Source organism: Ursus arctos, unplaced genomic scaffold (assembly GCF_023065955.2).
Source record: "Ursus arctos isolate Adak ecotype North America unplaced genomic scaffold, UrsArc2.0 scaffold_28, whole genome shotgun sequence".
NCBI classification, from domain to species: Eukaryota; Metazoa; Chordata; class Mammalia; order Carnivora; family Ursidae; genus Ursus; species Ursus arctos.
In genome coordinates, this window is record NW_026622963.1 from 11259820 (window position 1) to 11277889 (window position 18070).

General features: G+C 40.0%; 1 protein-coding gene across 17 annotated transcripts in view; it reads left to right on the forward strand.

The window, feature by feature from the left end:
* PEAK1 (pseudopodium enriched atypical kinase 1) overlaps nucleotides 1–18070 on the forward strand; it is a 294322-nt gene that overhangs the window by 213909 nt on the left and 62343 nt on the right. For all 17 annotated transcript variants that reach the window (XR_003311383.4, XM_044391996.3, XM_048221524.2 and 14 more), the window contains one exon: nucleotides 6640–9896. Coding sequence is in view for 16 of the 17 variants with exons in the window: in XM_044391996.3 (XP_044247931.1) it covers nucleotides 6754–9896 (3143 nt within the window). In the remaining variant the exon portion in view is untranslated. The remainder of the gene's footprint in view (nucleotides 1–6639; nucleotides 9897–18070) is intronic.

Consider the following 18070-nt stretch of genomic DNA (forward strand, 5'->3'; position numbering starts at 1 on the left):
GCTACTCTTCCGTAGCTTCATCTGTAGCCTGAAGGGCTTTGGTCTTGAAAACTGTCAAACACAAAATCGGATTTTAGATCATGGCATCTCGATTAGCTTCTAGGGGCAGCTTCAGCCATTCAGCTCTCTCATCGACCGTTCCATCCGTAGGGTTTGTTTTGAGATTGTAAGGAATGTGGAAGCAAAGGGGTTTTTCTTATCAAACACTCCATCTGGGTATTGCATATTAGACCCACCTTGGCAAATAAATAGAAGACACCAGCCGGACTGCAATATTTCCTTAAGTGCTTCAGGAGAGACATATTTTATTTCTCAAGCATAACTTTGGTGACTAGAGTTTCCCAATTTGGGGGTGGCAATGGTGAATAGGCGAAGAGGCTAGTTACTGAGTGCCATTAAAGTTATTTCACAAAGGCAGTAAAGCCCAAGAATTGCTCCTTGGATGGGGCTACATCTTATCTGGTACAGCTTCTCTTTCTAAGAGCCTGTTACAAGTTAAACTAGTTTTGACAGTGTCTTTAAGTGCACATCTTTGTCTCCAAACATAATTAGTGTTGAAAAATGAAGCCCTCATAGTTAAGGCTTTGTGGCTTAGACAGCAGCTCCATCTGGTGCTTGCTGAAGGTGCTTGCTTGATTCATCTCTTGGTTTTTACAGCAGCGTGAATACAGATGTACATGGAATTTGTAGAAGACTGTCAAATCCAAAGTCTCCATTTTATTGATGGCTTTGTCTTGCACACAGCACTGACATAAGCTAATTGTGTTCCTGGTGAATCTCATTTGTCCCGTTGATAATGTGATAGGTGCTAATCAGCTCCACAGCCATCTCTTGACTGAACTAACTTACTAGCACTCAACGTGGGGGATTATTTTGACTATTTATCTACCAGGCTTGGAAAAAGAAAATACACTGTACTACTTTGAAAGAGAAAATTGAATCCCTCTCTGATCAGTGGTGGATTTAACTTCATTAAACAAGATAGTAGTCCAGATGCCTTATTCTTTTGTATTGAATGCCACGTAGTGCTAAGTAGACAGGGAATGTCTTTTTTAAAAAAAATTCTTTGTGACTGACATGAACTGCCCCAAACTATTGATAGAAGTTTCTTCCAAGTAATAGGATTACACGTGATTTCTATTTTCTTTTACGCTTTTCTGATTTTTCACAGTGAGCATATATAACAAAAGAAAAAATCTCATGTAACAAAAAAAATAAATAATTTAAAACAAAACATATTGTAGGTTGCTATAGGCTTGAGTCTCAGTTCTTTCTCAGATCTTTTGTCATTTACCATGTAGCCTTTTGGGGGGCCTCCGGCTTTCCTCAGCCATAAAACAAAGATTGAAATGGAGCCTGCCCAGTTTTAACATTTTTGGGTTTGGGATTATCTACCTTTCTCCTGTCTCTTCAGTCTCACACTCTCCTGTGTCTTTCTCCAATGTTAACATTCACCATGATCTCGTTTTTGTCATCTTAAACTAAGGAAATCCTTTCTAGACAACACCACCCCCGCCCCTGCTTCCACCTGACTCTTTCTTTCTTCCACTTCCCACCTAAACGTCTTCAAAAAGTTATCTACAATTACTTACTCTGCAACTGACCACAGTCTCCTTTCCATCCCCACTGCTGCACCACAATAGTTAAAGCTAAAGTCACCAATGAGCTCATGTTGCCATGACCACTGGGCACATTTAGGTCCTCATTCCTCATTACCTGTCAGCAGCATTTGAAATAGTTGTCTTCTCTCCCCTTAATGAAATTTCCTCATCTGGCTTCTGTATCATCACTGTTATGACTGTTATTTTTTAGTTTTCTTTAGGGGTTCTTCTCTTTTCCCTGGTTTACCCACCAAGGCCACCTCCTAGCTCACTCTAGTTTCTTTTTAGCCTAGATATTCCTATAGTAATTCCCAAACAGACAAGAACAACAGAATTTCTTTCTGTATTCCAGACTTCTAAATTCAACTGCTTCCTCAATTATATGGTCACGAAGTATGGACTAATAACCTTATTCCCTAAAAGTTCCACCTCCTCCAACATTGTCTATCTCAGTAAATGGCCCCACAAATCATTTAAATACATAACCCCAAAATCCGAACATCTGTTACTCTCTCCAGAATCTAGTCATTTGTGCATCTACATTTCTCTGCCTTCCCTGATGCCACATCCTAATTCAGATCCTCATCATATCTTATTTTGCCCAAAGCAGCCCTTCGGACGGTCTCCTGGCTTCCTGTCCTGTTCTCCTCAGTTTATTCTCCATACAGCAGCCAGAGCTGTCTTTTATTTTTGAGTCAGATCTATTGAGGTTTGATTTATATACATAATCTTTTTTTAGTGTAGAATTCTATGAATTTTGACAAATGCATGTAATGCATTGTCAAATGCACCACTACACAACATTTGGATTGTTCCAGTTTTTGCCTATAAACCTTTGTGTACATGCTTTAGTGTAAACATAACTTTTCATTTGTCTTGGGTGTCATTTGTCTAGGGGTGAGCCTACTGGGTCCCATGGAAAGCTTACATTTAACTTTATAAGAAACTGCCAGACTGTTTTCCAAAGTGGCTGTGCCATCTGCATTCCCACCAGCACCATAGGAATTTCAGTTGTACCACATCTTCCCTCGCATCAGTTTTCCTGTTTGTTTTAATTTTAACCATTCTAGTGGGTGCATAGAGGTAGATCATTGCAGTTCTAATGTACATTTCTGTATGACTAAGGATAGATATTCAGCATCTTTCACATGTTTATATGCAATCCATATACCTTTGGTGAAGTGTCCACTCAAACCTTTTGCCTATTTTTTTTATCAGATTTGTTTTCTTTTTATTGAATTTTGAACGTTCTTCCTACATTCTGGATACAAAGTCCTTTGTCAGATATGTACTTTGCAAAAAAATTCTCATCTGTAGGTTGTCTTCTCATTGTCTTATCAGTATCTTTGTCAGAGCAAACATTTTTAATTTTGATAAAATCCAAGTTGTCTATTTTTTTTTTTTTTATGGATCATGCTTTTTGTGTTGTATTTTAGAACTCGGACTAACTCAGGGTCGCAAAGATTTTCTCCTGTTTTTTCCTCCTAAAAGTACTATAGCTTTATACTTTATACTTAGATCTGTGATCCATTTTGAGTTAATTTTCGTGTATAAGGTGTGAGGTATGAATTGAGGTTTACTTTGTTGCCTATGGATATCCAATTGTTCTAGCACATTTGCTGAAAAGAATATTCACTGCTGTAGGCGGATATCAGTTGCCTATATTTGAATCACCCTATTTCTGGACTCTCTTCTGTTCTGTGTCTGTTTTGATCTATGTCAGGGGTCAGCAGACTTTTTCTATAACGAACTAGGTAGTAAATATTTTGGGTTATGCAGGCCAAAAGGCAAAATTGAAGGTATTGTGTAAGTACTTGTATAATAAGAGAAAACAAATTTCCATGAATTTTTTAAACAAAATTCAAAATGTAATAATTGAGTACAGTTTTCTGAAATGCAGCTCTACTAATCGAAAGAATGGGACTCTTTTTTGGGAGGGGGATAACATTTTTGTTTAACTAGGGTGCTAAGTTAGTGTTTTCTTTCCAACTTTATTACAAAGTTCATTTATTAATGTGAAATTTGACATATTTTTGTTTTTGAAAAATGTCTTTTCATGGGTGATACATGTAGCAGTAGAAATACTCATCTGTAGAGTGCCTGGAAAGCACTGCAAAGTGATGAGAGTGCCACATGCAGTCTGTCAGAACTATTCAGCTCTGCATCATAGCACAAAGCCACCACAGACGATATGGAAACCAATGAGCCTGCCTATGTTCCAGCAGAACTTTATTTATGGGCACTCTATTTGGAACTCCATATAATTTTCACTTGTCACAAAATACCATTCTTTTGAATTTTTCAATCATTTAAAAAATTTTAAAGCCTCCTTAGCTTAAGGACATATAAAACCAGGGGACAGGCTAGATTCAGCCTATGGGCTGGTATTTGCTTGCTCCACTTCCCCCATTTATGTTTCTATCCTTTGCGAATACCCCATTGTCAGGATTATTGTAGCTTTATGCTAAGTCTTGAAGTCAGTTAACGTGACTCTTCCAACTTTGCTCTTTTTTGAAATTACTTTGGCTATTCTAGTTCCTTTGCCTTTCTGAATACATTTTAGAATTAGCTTGTTGATTTCTACAAAAAAATCCTGCTTAGATTTTGTTAGAATTATGTTGAATCTACAGAGCCATTTGGGGGAAATCAACACCTTAAGAATACTGACAGAACTTGGTATCTCTCTCCATTCATTTAAGTCTTGATAATTTTTTATCAGTGTTTTATAGTTTTCTGCATAGAGATTATAGATTTTGCACATATTTTATTAAATTTATACCTAAGTATTTCATGCTTTTTGGTCAAAGTTGACTTTTTAAAATGCAAATTGGATCATGTTGTTTCCCCTGTTTAAAACCCTTCAGTGGTTTCCCACTCCTCTTAGGATAAACTCTGTAATCTTTAAAAGCCTAAGTGGCCCTGCATGTTCTGGCCCCTGCTCTCCCTTTCAGCCTAATTTTATGCCTTTCTTCCCCTTGCTCACAACTTTCCAATCTCAGGCTAGCAGGAATGGTTTTATCAACGAAGGAATAGCTTTTAGAATATTGGAAAGACTAAATAAATGTTTTCAAACAAATACTTGAAAAATATAACCGTATTGAAAAGAACCATTTGATGATCTCCAGCAAAGAATGAACTGAGGTTTTGGCCAGGTTCTTATGCTCTCTTGTGTGGAATACTTTGATCTTTAAGTCTGTACTTCTTCCACTGAGGCAGAGTACTTTATGAATATTATTCAGAGCACACCCGCAAGCTAAAGAAAATATGTTTTCCTTCTTTATACACATGCTGAAACTCAGCCAAAAGACTGCATTTTTGACCAAACCAAGGACCCTGTCGCTGTCCTTGTACATGAATAAAGCTAAACTCTTCAGCCATTAAAATAGTTCTTACATGTACATGCCCACTGCCAACTTTATTATAATACCCAAATAAGAAATGTGACACTGTAGTTATGTTCTGTGGGAAAGTCTGCAGCGATGTGCCTAGGACAAAAGAGAGAGTCATAAGATTAGTTTTTTTAAACAAACCGGCACATTTAATCAACCAGTATTTATTCGGCTCCTTATGCTAGACATATTGAGATGAATAAGATATAGCCCAGACCTTGAAGAAGCTCAAAAACTAGTGGGGAGACAGACAATTAAAAATGAAAGTGCTTGCTCATGGAGGTATGTCTAAGTGGCTTTGATAGTACCAAGGGGCAATGAGTAGCCTGGTGGGATTTACAGTGTAAGACTAGTTGATTGTTAAGACGTAAGGCTAGAAGGGAGGCAAGGACCATATCATGAAAGCCTAAGGGGCTTGTATCCCATCCTGTAACTCAGAGGTTCCAACACCTTAATGCGCATAGAACTTGTTACCAAAAACAAAAGAAACCTGGAGAACATGTTAAAAAATCAGATTCCTGGACTCTTCCCTCAGAGTTTGACTAGATGGGTCTAGGGTGCTTCCCGGAGTGGTTCTTATTTAGCTCACAACCCCTAGTCTGTGCACTCACATTTGGGAGTCAGTGCATTAGGTAAGATTGAGCCACAGAATAGTTAAGCTAGGTAATAAGTTGATCATATTAGCATTTTAGAAAGGAATAAATTTGGTAGTAGTACATAGAATAATCGAATCACCTGAGAATCTCATTATTTAATCTCATCTTTATGAGATCTGGGGTTGTACCTGAGATACTGCATTTCTAACAAGTTCCCAAACGAGGCTGATATTTCTTGTCTGAGGACCACACTTTGAGTAGCAAATGTAGAGAGATTGGATTGGAATGAGGTGAGACTGCTGGCATGAAGATTGTTAACAGGAATCTAGGCAAAAGATGGTGAGTCTCTGAACTACTAGCAGAGTCTAGTAATGGCAAGAAAGAGTTCCAGTGAAATGTAATAGATCAAATTGGCAAGACTAATTTAAGACTAATTTAAATTAGATACAGAGTTAGAAGTGAGGGAAGAGGCATCAGGAATTGAGCTTAGCTATCTAAGTAGATGATAGTAACATTAACTGAAATAGCATAAAGGCAGAGGAAGGAGGTGGCCTGGGGAGTAGAAGGGAGGGCTGTTTAGAGTAGAGAAGTTTCCTGAAGTTGAGAAAAGGGGTAGCCAGAGGATTCATTTTGAATGCATTGAGATTTAGGAGTCTATGAGATACCCAAAATTAAAAGGGTAGGTAAAAGAAGAAGAACCTTCAGGGGACTAAGAAGTGTCAGACAGGTTGGTAGATATGAAAAAGAGCAGTTTCAAAAGCACTCCCAGAGGGCAAGGTCACAGTATCATTGCCACATAGACACCAAGGGAAAGATTATATATAGTTCAATGAGCGGGTACAAAATTATGGCTGCAAAATGAACTTTCCAAAATGCTGATTGGCTAAAGGGAGTTCAGAAAGTGCCCAAATTAGTTTATCTCTCAATCGTTTAATTTAAGGAAAAGTTGAAGAGTGGAGCCAGTTGTTTTAAGTCATTTGTCATGATATGCCTCATACTGCCTTTTCCATTTAGATTTTCTTTTTTCTCCCTCCCCCCCCCCCGCCCCCACAGATTGATCATACTTACAAGAGCTGCTATGATACCTAGGGGAGGTGAAAACTGATGGATGAAAGTTTTGCCATGCACTGAAAGGAAAGCATTGTCTGCGAAGGTCCTTTTTTAAAAATGTCTGCTTGTAACACTTTTACTGAACACGTTTGGAAACCTGGTGAATGCAAGAACTGCTTTAAACCTAAAAGCTTGCACCAGCTTCCCCCAGACCCTGAGAAGGCACCCATCACCCATGGCAATGTGAAAACTAACGCCAATCACAGTAACAACCACCGCATGAGGAACACTGGAAATTTCCGTCCTCCTGTGGCTAAAAAACCCACTATAGCTGTGAAGCCCACTATGATGGTGGCAGATGGGCAAAGTATATGTGGTGAACTTAGTATCCAAGAACACTGTGAGAACAAACCTGTCATCATAGGATGGAACCGAAACAGGACGGCCTTGAATCAGAAACCACTTAATAATAATAATGAAGATGACATTGAAGGATTTAGCCATGTTCCTAAGCCTTATGGTAGTAATGATAGTGCAAAGAAGACATCAAATAACAATAATGGACTAACTGATGTGTTAAAGGAGATAGCAGGCTTGGATACCACCCCTCAGATAAGAGGAAATGAAACAAACTCCAGAGAAACATTCTTAGGAAGAATAAATGATTGCTATAAAAGATCATTGGAAAGAAAGCTTCCACCAAGTTGCATGATGGGCGGGATAAAGGACACTCAAGGCAAGCACGTGATTCTGAGTGGGAGCACAGAAGTGATCAGTAATGAAGGGGGCCGGTTCTGTTACCCAGAGTTTTCTAGTGGCGAGGAGAGTGAAGAAGATGTACTTTTCAGCAACATGGAGGAGGAGCATGAGAGCTGGGATGAGAGTGATGAAGAGCTGTTGGCCATGGAGATTCGCATGAGAGGGCAACCCCGCTTTGCTAACTTTAGGGCAAATACTTTGTCTCCTGTTCGATTCTTTGTGGACAAAAAATGGAACACGGTCCCCCTGCGAAATAAGTCTCTGCAGAGAATCTGTGCTGTAGACTATGATGACAGCTATGATGAAATCCTGAATGGCTATGAAGAGAATTCTGTGGCCTCCTATGGGCCAGGAAGCATTCAGAGCATGGCGTCATCTGACTCTATGTCACCAGGTTCTTCTTTAACAGAAGAATCACATTCTGAGACAGCCAGTAGTTTATCCCAGAAGATCTGTAATGGGGGAATATCTCCTGGTAACCCGGGAGATTCTAAGGACATGAAGGAAAAGGAGCCCAATTGTGAATGTCTCTCTGGTAACAATCAGGAGAAGGATTCCTCACAAGCACCTAAAGGCTCAATAAAAGTTCCAGAAACACACAAAGCAGTCCTTGCTCTCCGATTAGAAGAGAAGGATGGCAAGATTGCCGTACAAACTGAGAAGCAAGAAAGTAAAGCCTCTACAGATATTGCTGGGCAAGCAGTAACCATAAACCTCGTCCCTGTAGAAGAGCAAGCAAAGCCTTACCGAGTTGTCAATCTGGAACAGCCCTTGTGCAAGCCATATACTATCGTGGACGTGTCGGCAGCCATGGCCAGTGAGCACCTCGAGGGCCCTGTTAACAGCCCCAAGACAAAAATCTCATCTTCTACTCCAAACTCTCCGGTGACATCGCCCACACTGACGTCAGGACAAACAAGTGCCCATTTCCAAAACTCCAGTGCAATACGATACCAGGAAGTATGGACTTCCAGTACCAGCCCGCGACAAAAGATACCCAAGGTGGAATTGATTAGCGGTGGGACTGGGCCAAATGTTCCTCCGAGGAAAAACTGTCACAAATCAGCACCCACGTCCCCAACAACTACAAACATTTCCTCTAAAACTATCCCTGTTAAGTCACCCAATTTATCCGAAATAAAATTTAATAGTTATAACAATGCTGGTATGCCACCTTTTCCAATTATCATTCATGACGAGCCAACTTATGCTCGGAGTTCCAAAAACGCCATCAAAGTCCCCATTGTCATCAATCCAAATGCATATGACAATCTAGCCATTTATAAAAGTTTTCTCGGAACAAGTGGAGAACTCTCAGCGAAGGAAAAAACCACAAGTATAATAAGCCATACCTATGAAGAAATAGAAACTGAAAGCAAAGTGTCTGATAACACCACTAGCAAACCGACTGAATGTCCCCAAGCCAAAGGGTTTTCAAACAGCGCAGAGCGTAAAAGGGGCTCAGTGGCTCAGAAGGTTCAGGAGTTTAATAGCTGCCTTAACAGAGGTCAGTCTTCACCACAGAAAAGCTATAGTTCTAGCCACAGCTCCCCAACAAAGATCCAGAGAACCACTCAAGAACCTGTGGCCAAAGCAGAAGGCTCTCAGGAGTCTCAGATGGTGAGCGGCAGTGGCAGCAGCAGGGAGAAAGCAAGCACAGTGCTTTCCCAGATTGTGGCTTCTATCCAGCCACCACAGTCTCCTCCAGAAATGCCCCAGTCCGGCCCGAAAGCGTGCAGCGTGGAAGAGCTGTATGCGGTTCCTCCAGATGCCGATGCTGCAAAGGGTACACCTAAGAGTACACCAGTCCGACCCAAATCTCTCTTTACATCTCAGCCCAGTGGTGAAGCTGAAGCCCCTCAGGCCACGGAAAGCCCTACTACCAAAGTACGGAAAGATCTCCTCGCGAAGCCGGTCACTACCCCTCTCTCCAAATTAGTGGCTAACCCCCAGAGTGAGCCACCACCTCCCTTCCCCCCACCTCGTTCCACTTCCTCCCCTTATCATGCAAGCAACCTTTTGCAGAGGCATTTCACCAGCTGGACCAAGCCAACCAGTCCTACCAGGTCAACGGAAGCTGAATCGGTTTTGCACTCTGAAGGCAGCAGGCGGGCAGCTGATGCAAAACCTAAACGCTGGATATCATTTAAAAGCTTCTTCCGCCGCCGGAAAACAGATGAGGAGGATGATAAAGAGAAAGACCGAGAGAAAGGGAAACTGGTGGGCCTGGATGGCACGGTCATCCACATGCTGCCGCCGCCTCCAGTTCAGCGCCATCACTGGTTCACAGAGGCGAAAGGAGAGTCCAGCGAGAAGCCAGCCATTGTCTTTATGTACAGGTGTGATCCTGCCCAAAGCCAGCTCGGGGGGGATCAGAAGGCCAGAGCAGACCGGGCAGCAGTCATAGAGAAGGAAGGCACAGAGGATGGCTTACAGCAGGACTCAGAGAAGAAGAAAAGGAGTCATTCTTCTCCATCACAGGTTCCTAAAAAAATTCTCAGGTATGTAAAGTAGAATGGCAGAGTATGGGAATTTTTTAACACATTTTTAGGTGCTAAGTTTTTTACATCTTTAAGATTACAGAAGAGCCATTGCTGTTTATAAGTAGCACTCCATGGCCATCATCTATCTTTATAACTGCATTCCAAGATTAGAGTATTACTAAAGTGATCTTATTGCACCAAACAAGGTTTATGGCCCTGGAGCTTTAGCTAAAGTAGTCTGCTATGTTCTGGTGAATGCAAAGGGCTTGAACACAGAAAAGCACATCCGTGACACCTTAATAGCAATAAATAATACGTTACTTTGAAATGCTATGATAGTGTGAGGAAGAAACTGGATCAAATGAATAAATGGTGGCACTCTTCTTACCCCCACTGTGGATGGAATAAAGCTCCTCAAGTGATTTGTTTTGGTTTTCACCAAGGTGTTAGCTCTATATGCATTACTTTGTTTTGAGGGAATATTTGGGTTTTTGCTGTCTTTGTCTTCTTTCCAAGTATTGTGGAAAGTGGGGGGGGGGGGTGCGGGGGGGCGGTGGAGGCAGCAGCCAGCAGTTTATAGTTATTTAACACGTGGGTGGTAGAGGAGAAGTTGGTTATTGAGATTGACACACAGCCAGTAGTAGAATCCTGATGGCGGCTGGCAAGTGCACACCCACTCACACCCACTCACACCCACTCACACCCACTCAGTTCTCTAGCGATCCGTTTCCTTTCATTCTTAAATAACTGTTTGTGGTCACCTACCTGGTGTAAAGCACATTCCCGTGATTTATCTCGCATCCATGTAGCAGCACAAATTGGTTGTATTCTTCAGATGAGGAAACTGAAGATCAGAGAAGTTAAGAATTAAGCAGATTCATGTAGCTCATGATTGTCAGAGCCAGAATTCAAACTTGGTCTGTCTACTCTGAAGGTTGTATTCTTCCTACATGTTGCATTGTTCACAAACACAAGAGCAAACAAGATTTTTATATTTTCACTTGTAATCATTCACATGAACATTTATGTTTAGGAAGCTTAAGTTTTTTGCTTCTCATTTGTATTGGTAAGCAAAATTAATGAACTGCCAATATAAACAAGGACCATTATCCCAAGTTTGTAACGAATGGGATGATTTCCTTATATCCTGTACTTTTTTTTTTTAAGATTTTATTTTTAAGTAACCTCTGCACACAATGTGGGACTTGAGCTCACAACCCCAAGATCAAGTGTTGCATGCTCTACCGACTGAGCCAGTCAGGCCCCCAGTACTTTTATTTTTAAGCAAAAATATGCCCTGAGTATTTCTTTCATCTGATTCTAAGTTGGCCTCCCTCTTACTTACAGTAAGCCTTCTCTACCAGCCCTGGCCTTTTCTTTGGCAAAGACAGCAAACTTTTATGATTGGGCAGACCCTCTCACCAGATTTTGTTAGAACAGTATAAATAAAAATTAAGTGAATACTTAATGCCTTCACTTTTTCTAGCAAAATGTTAAGAAGTTTTATATATATATTCTTTACAAAAATAAGGTTTTTACATAACCCCCAAATAGTTGTCAAAATGCTAGCAAGTTCCTGTTTTCCTTAAATCCATATAATAGCAAAGCAAGTAGAATAGTGATAATATACACCTGGAAAAAGTAGTCTTGTCATTGGCAGTTGAACGTGGATGATAGAATATCATACTCCAGCAGTAATAAAACACATGTGTTGCAAGTTACTGTTTTATTTAGGAAAAAAGCAATTTAAACAGCACATGGTTGGAGTTACTTATGTCAGATAGTTCTTGAAGATCAATAAATGGCTTCACTCCTCATTAAGTATGGCTGTGGTGTGTTTATCCGCATCCTGGAAGGAAGAGCCAAGCAATGATTTGGCCTCTCTTCTGTGGAATGAGATTCTCTACTTTGGCTCTATGCCACTGTATTTGGGCTTGAGGGCAGCTCAAGCCCTTGGCATGGCAGACCTTTACTATACAGCTTATATTTTCACAGATTTGCTTGTATGTGAGCCAGTCATATCGTCCAAAATTTATCAGTTCTTAATAAGTAACTCAATGAGGGGATCCTGGGTAGCTCAGTCAGTTAAGTGCCCAACTCTTGGTTTTGGCTCAGGTCATGATCTCAGGTCCTGAGATCGATCCCAAGGTGGGCTCCATGCTCAGTGGGGAGTCTGCTTTCCCTCTCCCTCTCCCTCTCGCCCCTATCCACCCCCCCACGTGTGCTCTCTTTCTCTCTCTCTCTCTCAAATAAGTAAATCTTAAAAAAAAAAAGAAAGAGAAAAGAAGTAACATCCATGAATCCAAACAATGCGTTTGGTTTGCCCCATTGGTTTCAGATTTAACCATGCATCAGAGTAACTTGAGGGCTGTTAAAGCAGAGATTGCCAGCCCCACCCCCAAGGTTTCTGATGTGGTAGGCCTGAGGTTGTGTGGGCCCTAATAGTTTGCCCTTCTAACAAATCCTCAGGTGATGCTGAGGCTGCTGGCCCTGGGGCTACACTTTGGGGGCCACCGATCTCACCACCATTCGGAATCTAAAGCTAATGTGCTGTAGTCTAAGTAAAGCATTTTTGAGGTATTAAGCTTTTCGTAGAGACACACTAGAATTGTCACATTTCATAATTGTCTCAGACTAAGGAGAAAAAGAGATTTTAAATAGTTTTTTTAAAACTTTTTGGAAAGTTTTAAAATGAACATGGATACTCATTGAAAAATATACACCATTTGCTTTTTCAATAATTATTTAATTTACTTGGATACACCATTGATATTTACTTGAAGCAACTTTGAAAGGGAAAAATGTTACTGTCAAATGTCAACATTTGTGTTTCCAGTTTGATGGCAGTGTAATCATTAAATTACCATCCCACGGCTGGGAACACACTGCTGGAAGAAATGAAAATTCAGGTTTTTCTATAAGTAATGAAGATTCCAAATCCAAACTATAAGAAATAAAAAATACTCAACTGAAGGCCAGACCCTAAAAGATAAGGGACTTCGTAGAGCCTTTTATTATGGGATTAGATTGCTATTAAATTCATTTATTTGATTCTTCAGGGGACAAAAAATGGATATCTTGACTGTGCTGTATATGGGCCATAGGGACAGATGGGGGAAAGAAAGATCATCACACTGCTGAAATAACAGGTCTCAGTTTGACTTCACTTCAGCCGTTTGGCCCTTCAGTGTACAGTGATGGTGATGACACCCATCACATGGAGTTAGTGTGAGGATATAAGGGAAAATGGGTAAAAGACTGCACACAGGGTGTGGCACAGGTTGGGTGATTTAAGATGTCAGTAGCCCCTCTGCCTTCAGTGTAATAAACGCTAAAACAGTGTATGTGTGCAGTGGTACAGAGCATAAAGGACAGTGATTAGATCAGCTTAAAAGGGACTTCTCAGAAATGAAATACAAACCAGATCTTAACAGACAGGATTTTTCCCGCTGCTTGGGAAAGACATTGTAAGCAAAAGGAACAATATATGCAGAGTCACAGAGAAGATGATAGCAAACAGAGTCCAGACAGGTGGCTGGAAAAGGATAATGAATAGGCCCGTAGTTCTTCAAATGTGGTCAAGGCAAGGTCAAATAGTGATCATGCAAAAGTCATCATTTCGTAACGAGACATTATTCTTTTCACTGCGTTGACATTTGCACTGATGGTACAAAAACAATAGTAGGCAAAACTACTTACACCTTAACACAAGTCAAAGCCATAGCATAATATTGTACAAATAGTTTTTAAAAAAGCAGTTTCACATAAGCATGTCCTTGGTGAAGTAGTAAATTTTATTAAATCTCAGCCGTTGAGACTGTCTGTTTAAAAATTCCGTGTGATGAAATGGGTATACATAGATTATTTCTGTTGTATACCAAAGTATGGTGGTTATTGCAAGGAAAAATAGTTTGAGTTATAAAGCTGAATTAGCCACCTTTTTCTTTTTTTAAAAAAGATTTTATTTATTTGTTTGTCAGAGAGAGAGAGAGAGAGAAGGCACCGGGGAGCGGCAGGCAGAGGGAGAAGCCAACTCCCTGCTGAGCCGTGGGCCTGGTGCGGGACTCGATCCCAGGACCCTGGGATCATGACCTGAGCCGAAGGCAGACACTTAACTGAGCCACGCAGGCATCCCCTAGCCACCTTTTTCATGGACTACCTTGAAAGAACAAGTGGCAGACCCACTGTGGCTATTCAGACTTGAGAGCTTGGAAGATACTCTCTTAAGAATGAGCATAATAATCCTATTACTTCAGGGAAAAACAACTGACAGTATTTGTTGTCAATGATAAAAAGTTCAGGCTTTCAAATAAAAATAAGAATTTTTGAAAACTTGTATCTGTTACCATGACCTTGACAGCTTCCTAATACTTAGAGATTTTTCTGCTGAGATTGATGGTGGTGGTATTTGCATAAAAAGATTTTTTAATATATAATGAAATGTGTCAACATTTAGAAGATCTGCATAACTCAGTGAATTGGTAATTTCTAAATGACCCAATGCACAATATTACAAAATTATACGTAAGTAAAAGATCCATTGAAACTACAAGTTGGATGGATAGGTTTTAATGCAACTGAATCCAAAAAGTTTATTGATACAGTTTCAGATTCCACATTGCAAGTAACCTTTAAGAGACTTCTACTTACCAAGTTCTGCTATAGTACCAAGAAGAATATCCACAATTATCTAAAAGTCTACTAATATACTTTTTCCTTTCCCACCTATATTTCTGGATGAGATCAAATTTTTTTAATACATAGTTGACCCTTGAAACAACACAGGTTTGAATTGCATGAGCTTACTTATATATGGATTTTTTATAAATACTGTAAAGTACTATAAATGTATTTTCTCTTCCTTATGATTTTCTTAATAACATTTTCTTTTTTCTAGCTTACTTTATTATAAGAATACAATATATAATACATATACGTGTTAATTGGGGGCACCTGGGTGGTGCAGTTAAGCAGCCAACTCTTGGTTTCAGGTCAGGTGGTAATCTCAGGATCATGAGATCAGGGTCCTCATCAGGCTCCACACTCAGTGTGGAGTCTGCTTCAGATTCTGTCTCCCTCTGCCCCTCCTGCTAGTGCTCACATGCGCTTGCTCTCTCGCTCTCTCTCTCAAATAAATAAATAAATCTTTAAAAATATGTGTGTGTTAATTGGCTATAAGCAAGACTTCTGCTTAATAGTCTACTAGAGTAGTAAGTTTTGGGGGTGTCAGTTTATATGCAGGTTTTTAACTGCATGAGGGTCAGTGCCCCTAACCCCTGCATTGTTCAAGAGTCAACTGTACTTCAACCAAAGCAGCATATCACAGCCAATTGAATGCAGAAGCACATATAAGAATTCAGCTGTCTTCTGTTAAGCCAGATATTAAAGAGATTTGAAAATAATGTTATTTAGGTTACTATTTTTAAAGGGCTTATTATTTTTAAATGAACTAGTAACTATTTTTAAATTTTCTCATTTTTAATTTCTAATATAATATCAATAGGTAGAATTCACATAAACAAAAGCCCTTGCACTTCTCAATAATTTTTAAGTGTAAAGGAATCCTGAGAACAAAAAGTTTGAGAAGTGCTGAGACAAACTGTGAAGAGGCTTGCACGATATGTTGAAATATTTGGTCCTTATCTTTAGATTTTGGGGCAGAAACCATTTTTAAGGGGGAAAGTGTGTGACTTTTTTTAAAAATATTTTATTTATTTATTTGACAGAGAGAGAGCACAAGCAGGGGAGTGGCAGAGGGAGAAACAGACTCCCCGCTGAGCAGGGAGCCCGATGTGGGGCTTGATCCCAGGACCCTGGGATCATGACCTGAGCCAAAGGCAGACGCTTAACCAACTGAGCCACCCAGGCACCCCTAGTGTGTGACTTTTAAAAAATTTTTATTTATTTTAATTTTCTTTTTAAGATTTTATTTTTTAAGTAATCTCTCCACCTAATGTGGGGCTTGAACTCACAACCCCAAGATCAAGAGTTGCATGCTCCAGCAACTGAAACAGCCAGGTGCCCCAACTTTTTTTTTTTCCCCAATAAAATCTCTGTCGGCAGTACTATTGAAAATGGGCTGGAAAGTGGAAATACTGGTGACAGGGATACTAGTCAAATTTTGACTCAGGAATATATCCATAGGCATCATTTCTATATGACTAGTCTGGATCAAGAGAAGTAACTTTAGTGGTTATTCTGGTCTATGATCAGGTGAGAATTCCTCCACTATTATTTTTAGAAGCACTAGCCTACCTACCATCTCTGCAGCTCTTTGGTGTCCATAGCATGGGGAACAATGTCACATAGTGAGAAAAGCACTGGAGTCAGCCTAAGATTTGAATTCCATCTATACCACTGGTAATTGTGTAACTTTTGACACAAAAGCTTCCCAACCTATTACAATAGTAATAGTGATAATAATACCTACCTTACAGAGCTACTGTAAGGACTAAATTGATAACTGTAAAGCATCTAGCACAGTAGCTAGCAATAGGATTGACCTCTTTATAAATTCCATTTAGGGCACCAGAATTTAAGATAATCCTTGCTGAATGTCTTACCCCTATAGTCTATTTTTAAAACAGCCAAGTGCTCTTTCTTTTTTTTTTTAAAGATTTTATTTATTTATTCGACAGAGAGAGAGACAGCCAGCGAGAGAGGGAACACAAGCAGGGGGAGTGGGAGAGGAAGAAGCAGGCTCATAGCAGAAGAGCCTGATGTGGGGCTCGATCACATAACACCGGGATCACGCCCTGAGCCGAAGGCAGGCGCTTAACCGCTATGCCACCCAGGCGCCCCCCATCCAAGTGCTCTTTCTTAAACGTAATTCTAGTCCTATCCCCCACACTGCAGAAGGCCCTATATATGTGACCTTTGTCATCTGTTTAATCTTATTTACCCTCTTGCTCTTGAACCCCAGTTATTCTGGCTTCTTTTCTTTCTGAGTGCCTTGTTTATAATGTTGACCATGACATCAGTACTATAGGACTACCTTTCAATGGATACCATCTTAAAATGGGTCCTTTTATTTATTTTCATAATTTTTGTGAAAGTTTTTGTGAAAGAAAATTTTAAACATATACAAAAGTGGATAAATTAGTAAAATGAACCACCATTTACCCCAAAACCACACTTCAACAATTATCAGTTTATGGCCAGTCTTGATTCATCTATACCCTTATTTCCTTCCCCCTGTTATTTTGAAGCAAATCCCAGACATTTCATTTGTAAATGTTTCAGTATGTATCTCCAAAAGGTAAGTTCTTTTTTTTTTTTTTTTTTCCCATCATGACCATATACCAGAAAGAGTTCTTTAAACTTTAATGGCTAACTCCTGGCTAAACAGCATCTGGTATCAAGATTTTAAATACTAGGGGCTCTTGGGTGGCTCAGTCAGTTAAGCATCTGCCTTCAGTTCAGGTCACGATCCCAGAGTCCTGGGATCGAGCCCTGCATCAGGCTCCCTGCTCTGCATGGAGGCTGCTTCTCCCTCTCCCCCTGCCCACCACTCCCCCAGCTTGTGCGCTCTCCTCCTCTTTCTTTCTCTCTGTCAAATAAATAAAATCTTTAAAGAAAAAAAAATATTTTAAATACTAGATCTATTCTGATGACTCCATCCCTGACTTCCCCGTGATTCACATACTTACCCATTTGGTATTTCCACTTGAACATCAAATAGATACCTCAAATGAAGCATGTCCAAAACAGAACTCTTGATTTTTCCCTACAAATCTATTCCAACCAGTCTTCCCTTCTTGGTAAATGGTCGCACCATCCACCCAGTTGCTCATTCCAGAAAACTAGGAGTCATCCTCGGTCTTTCTTTTCTCTCACCCCCTACATGCAAAATGCCAGCAAGTCTTATTAACTCAACCTCCAGAGTATATCCAAATCTGTTTAACTTCTTAACGTCTCTGCTTCTACCACCCTGGTCCAAGCCACCATCATCTCAACTCATTTTCCTTTTCCATTTAGGAAAAGTATTTTCCTAATTGATCTCCCTGCTTTAATCTCTTGCCGCTTCTAATCTAATCTCAATGGAATAGCCAAGTACTCTTTTTCAAATCAAATCCCATAGAGTCAACACAGCGAAGGAAGTCCGTACATAATATGACCTCTTCCTACCTGTTTAACCTATTTCTTTCTCATCCCCTTGTTCATGAGCTTCTCACAATTCAGTTTTCTTTCTG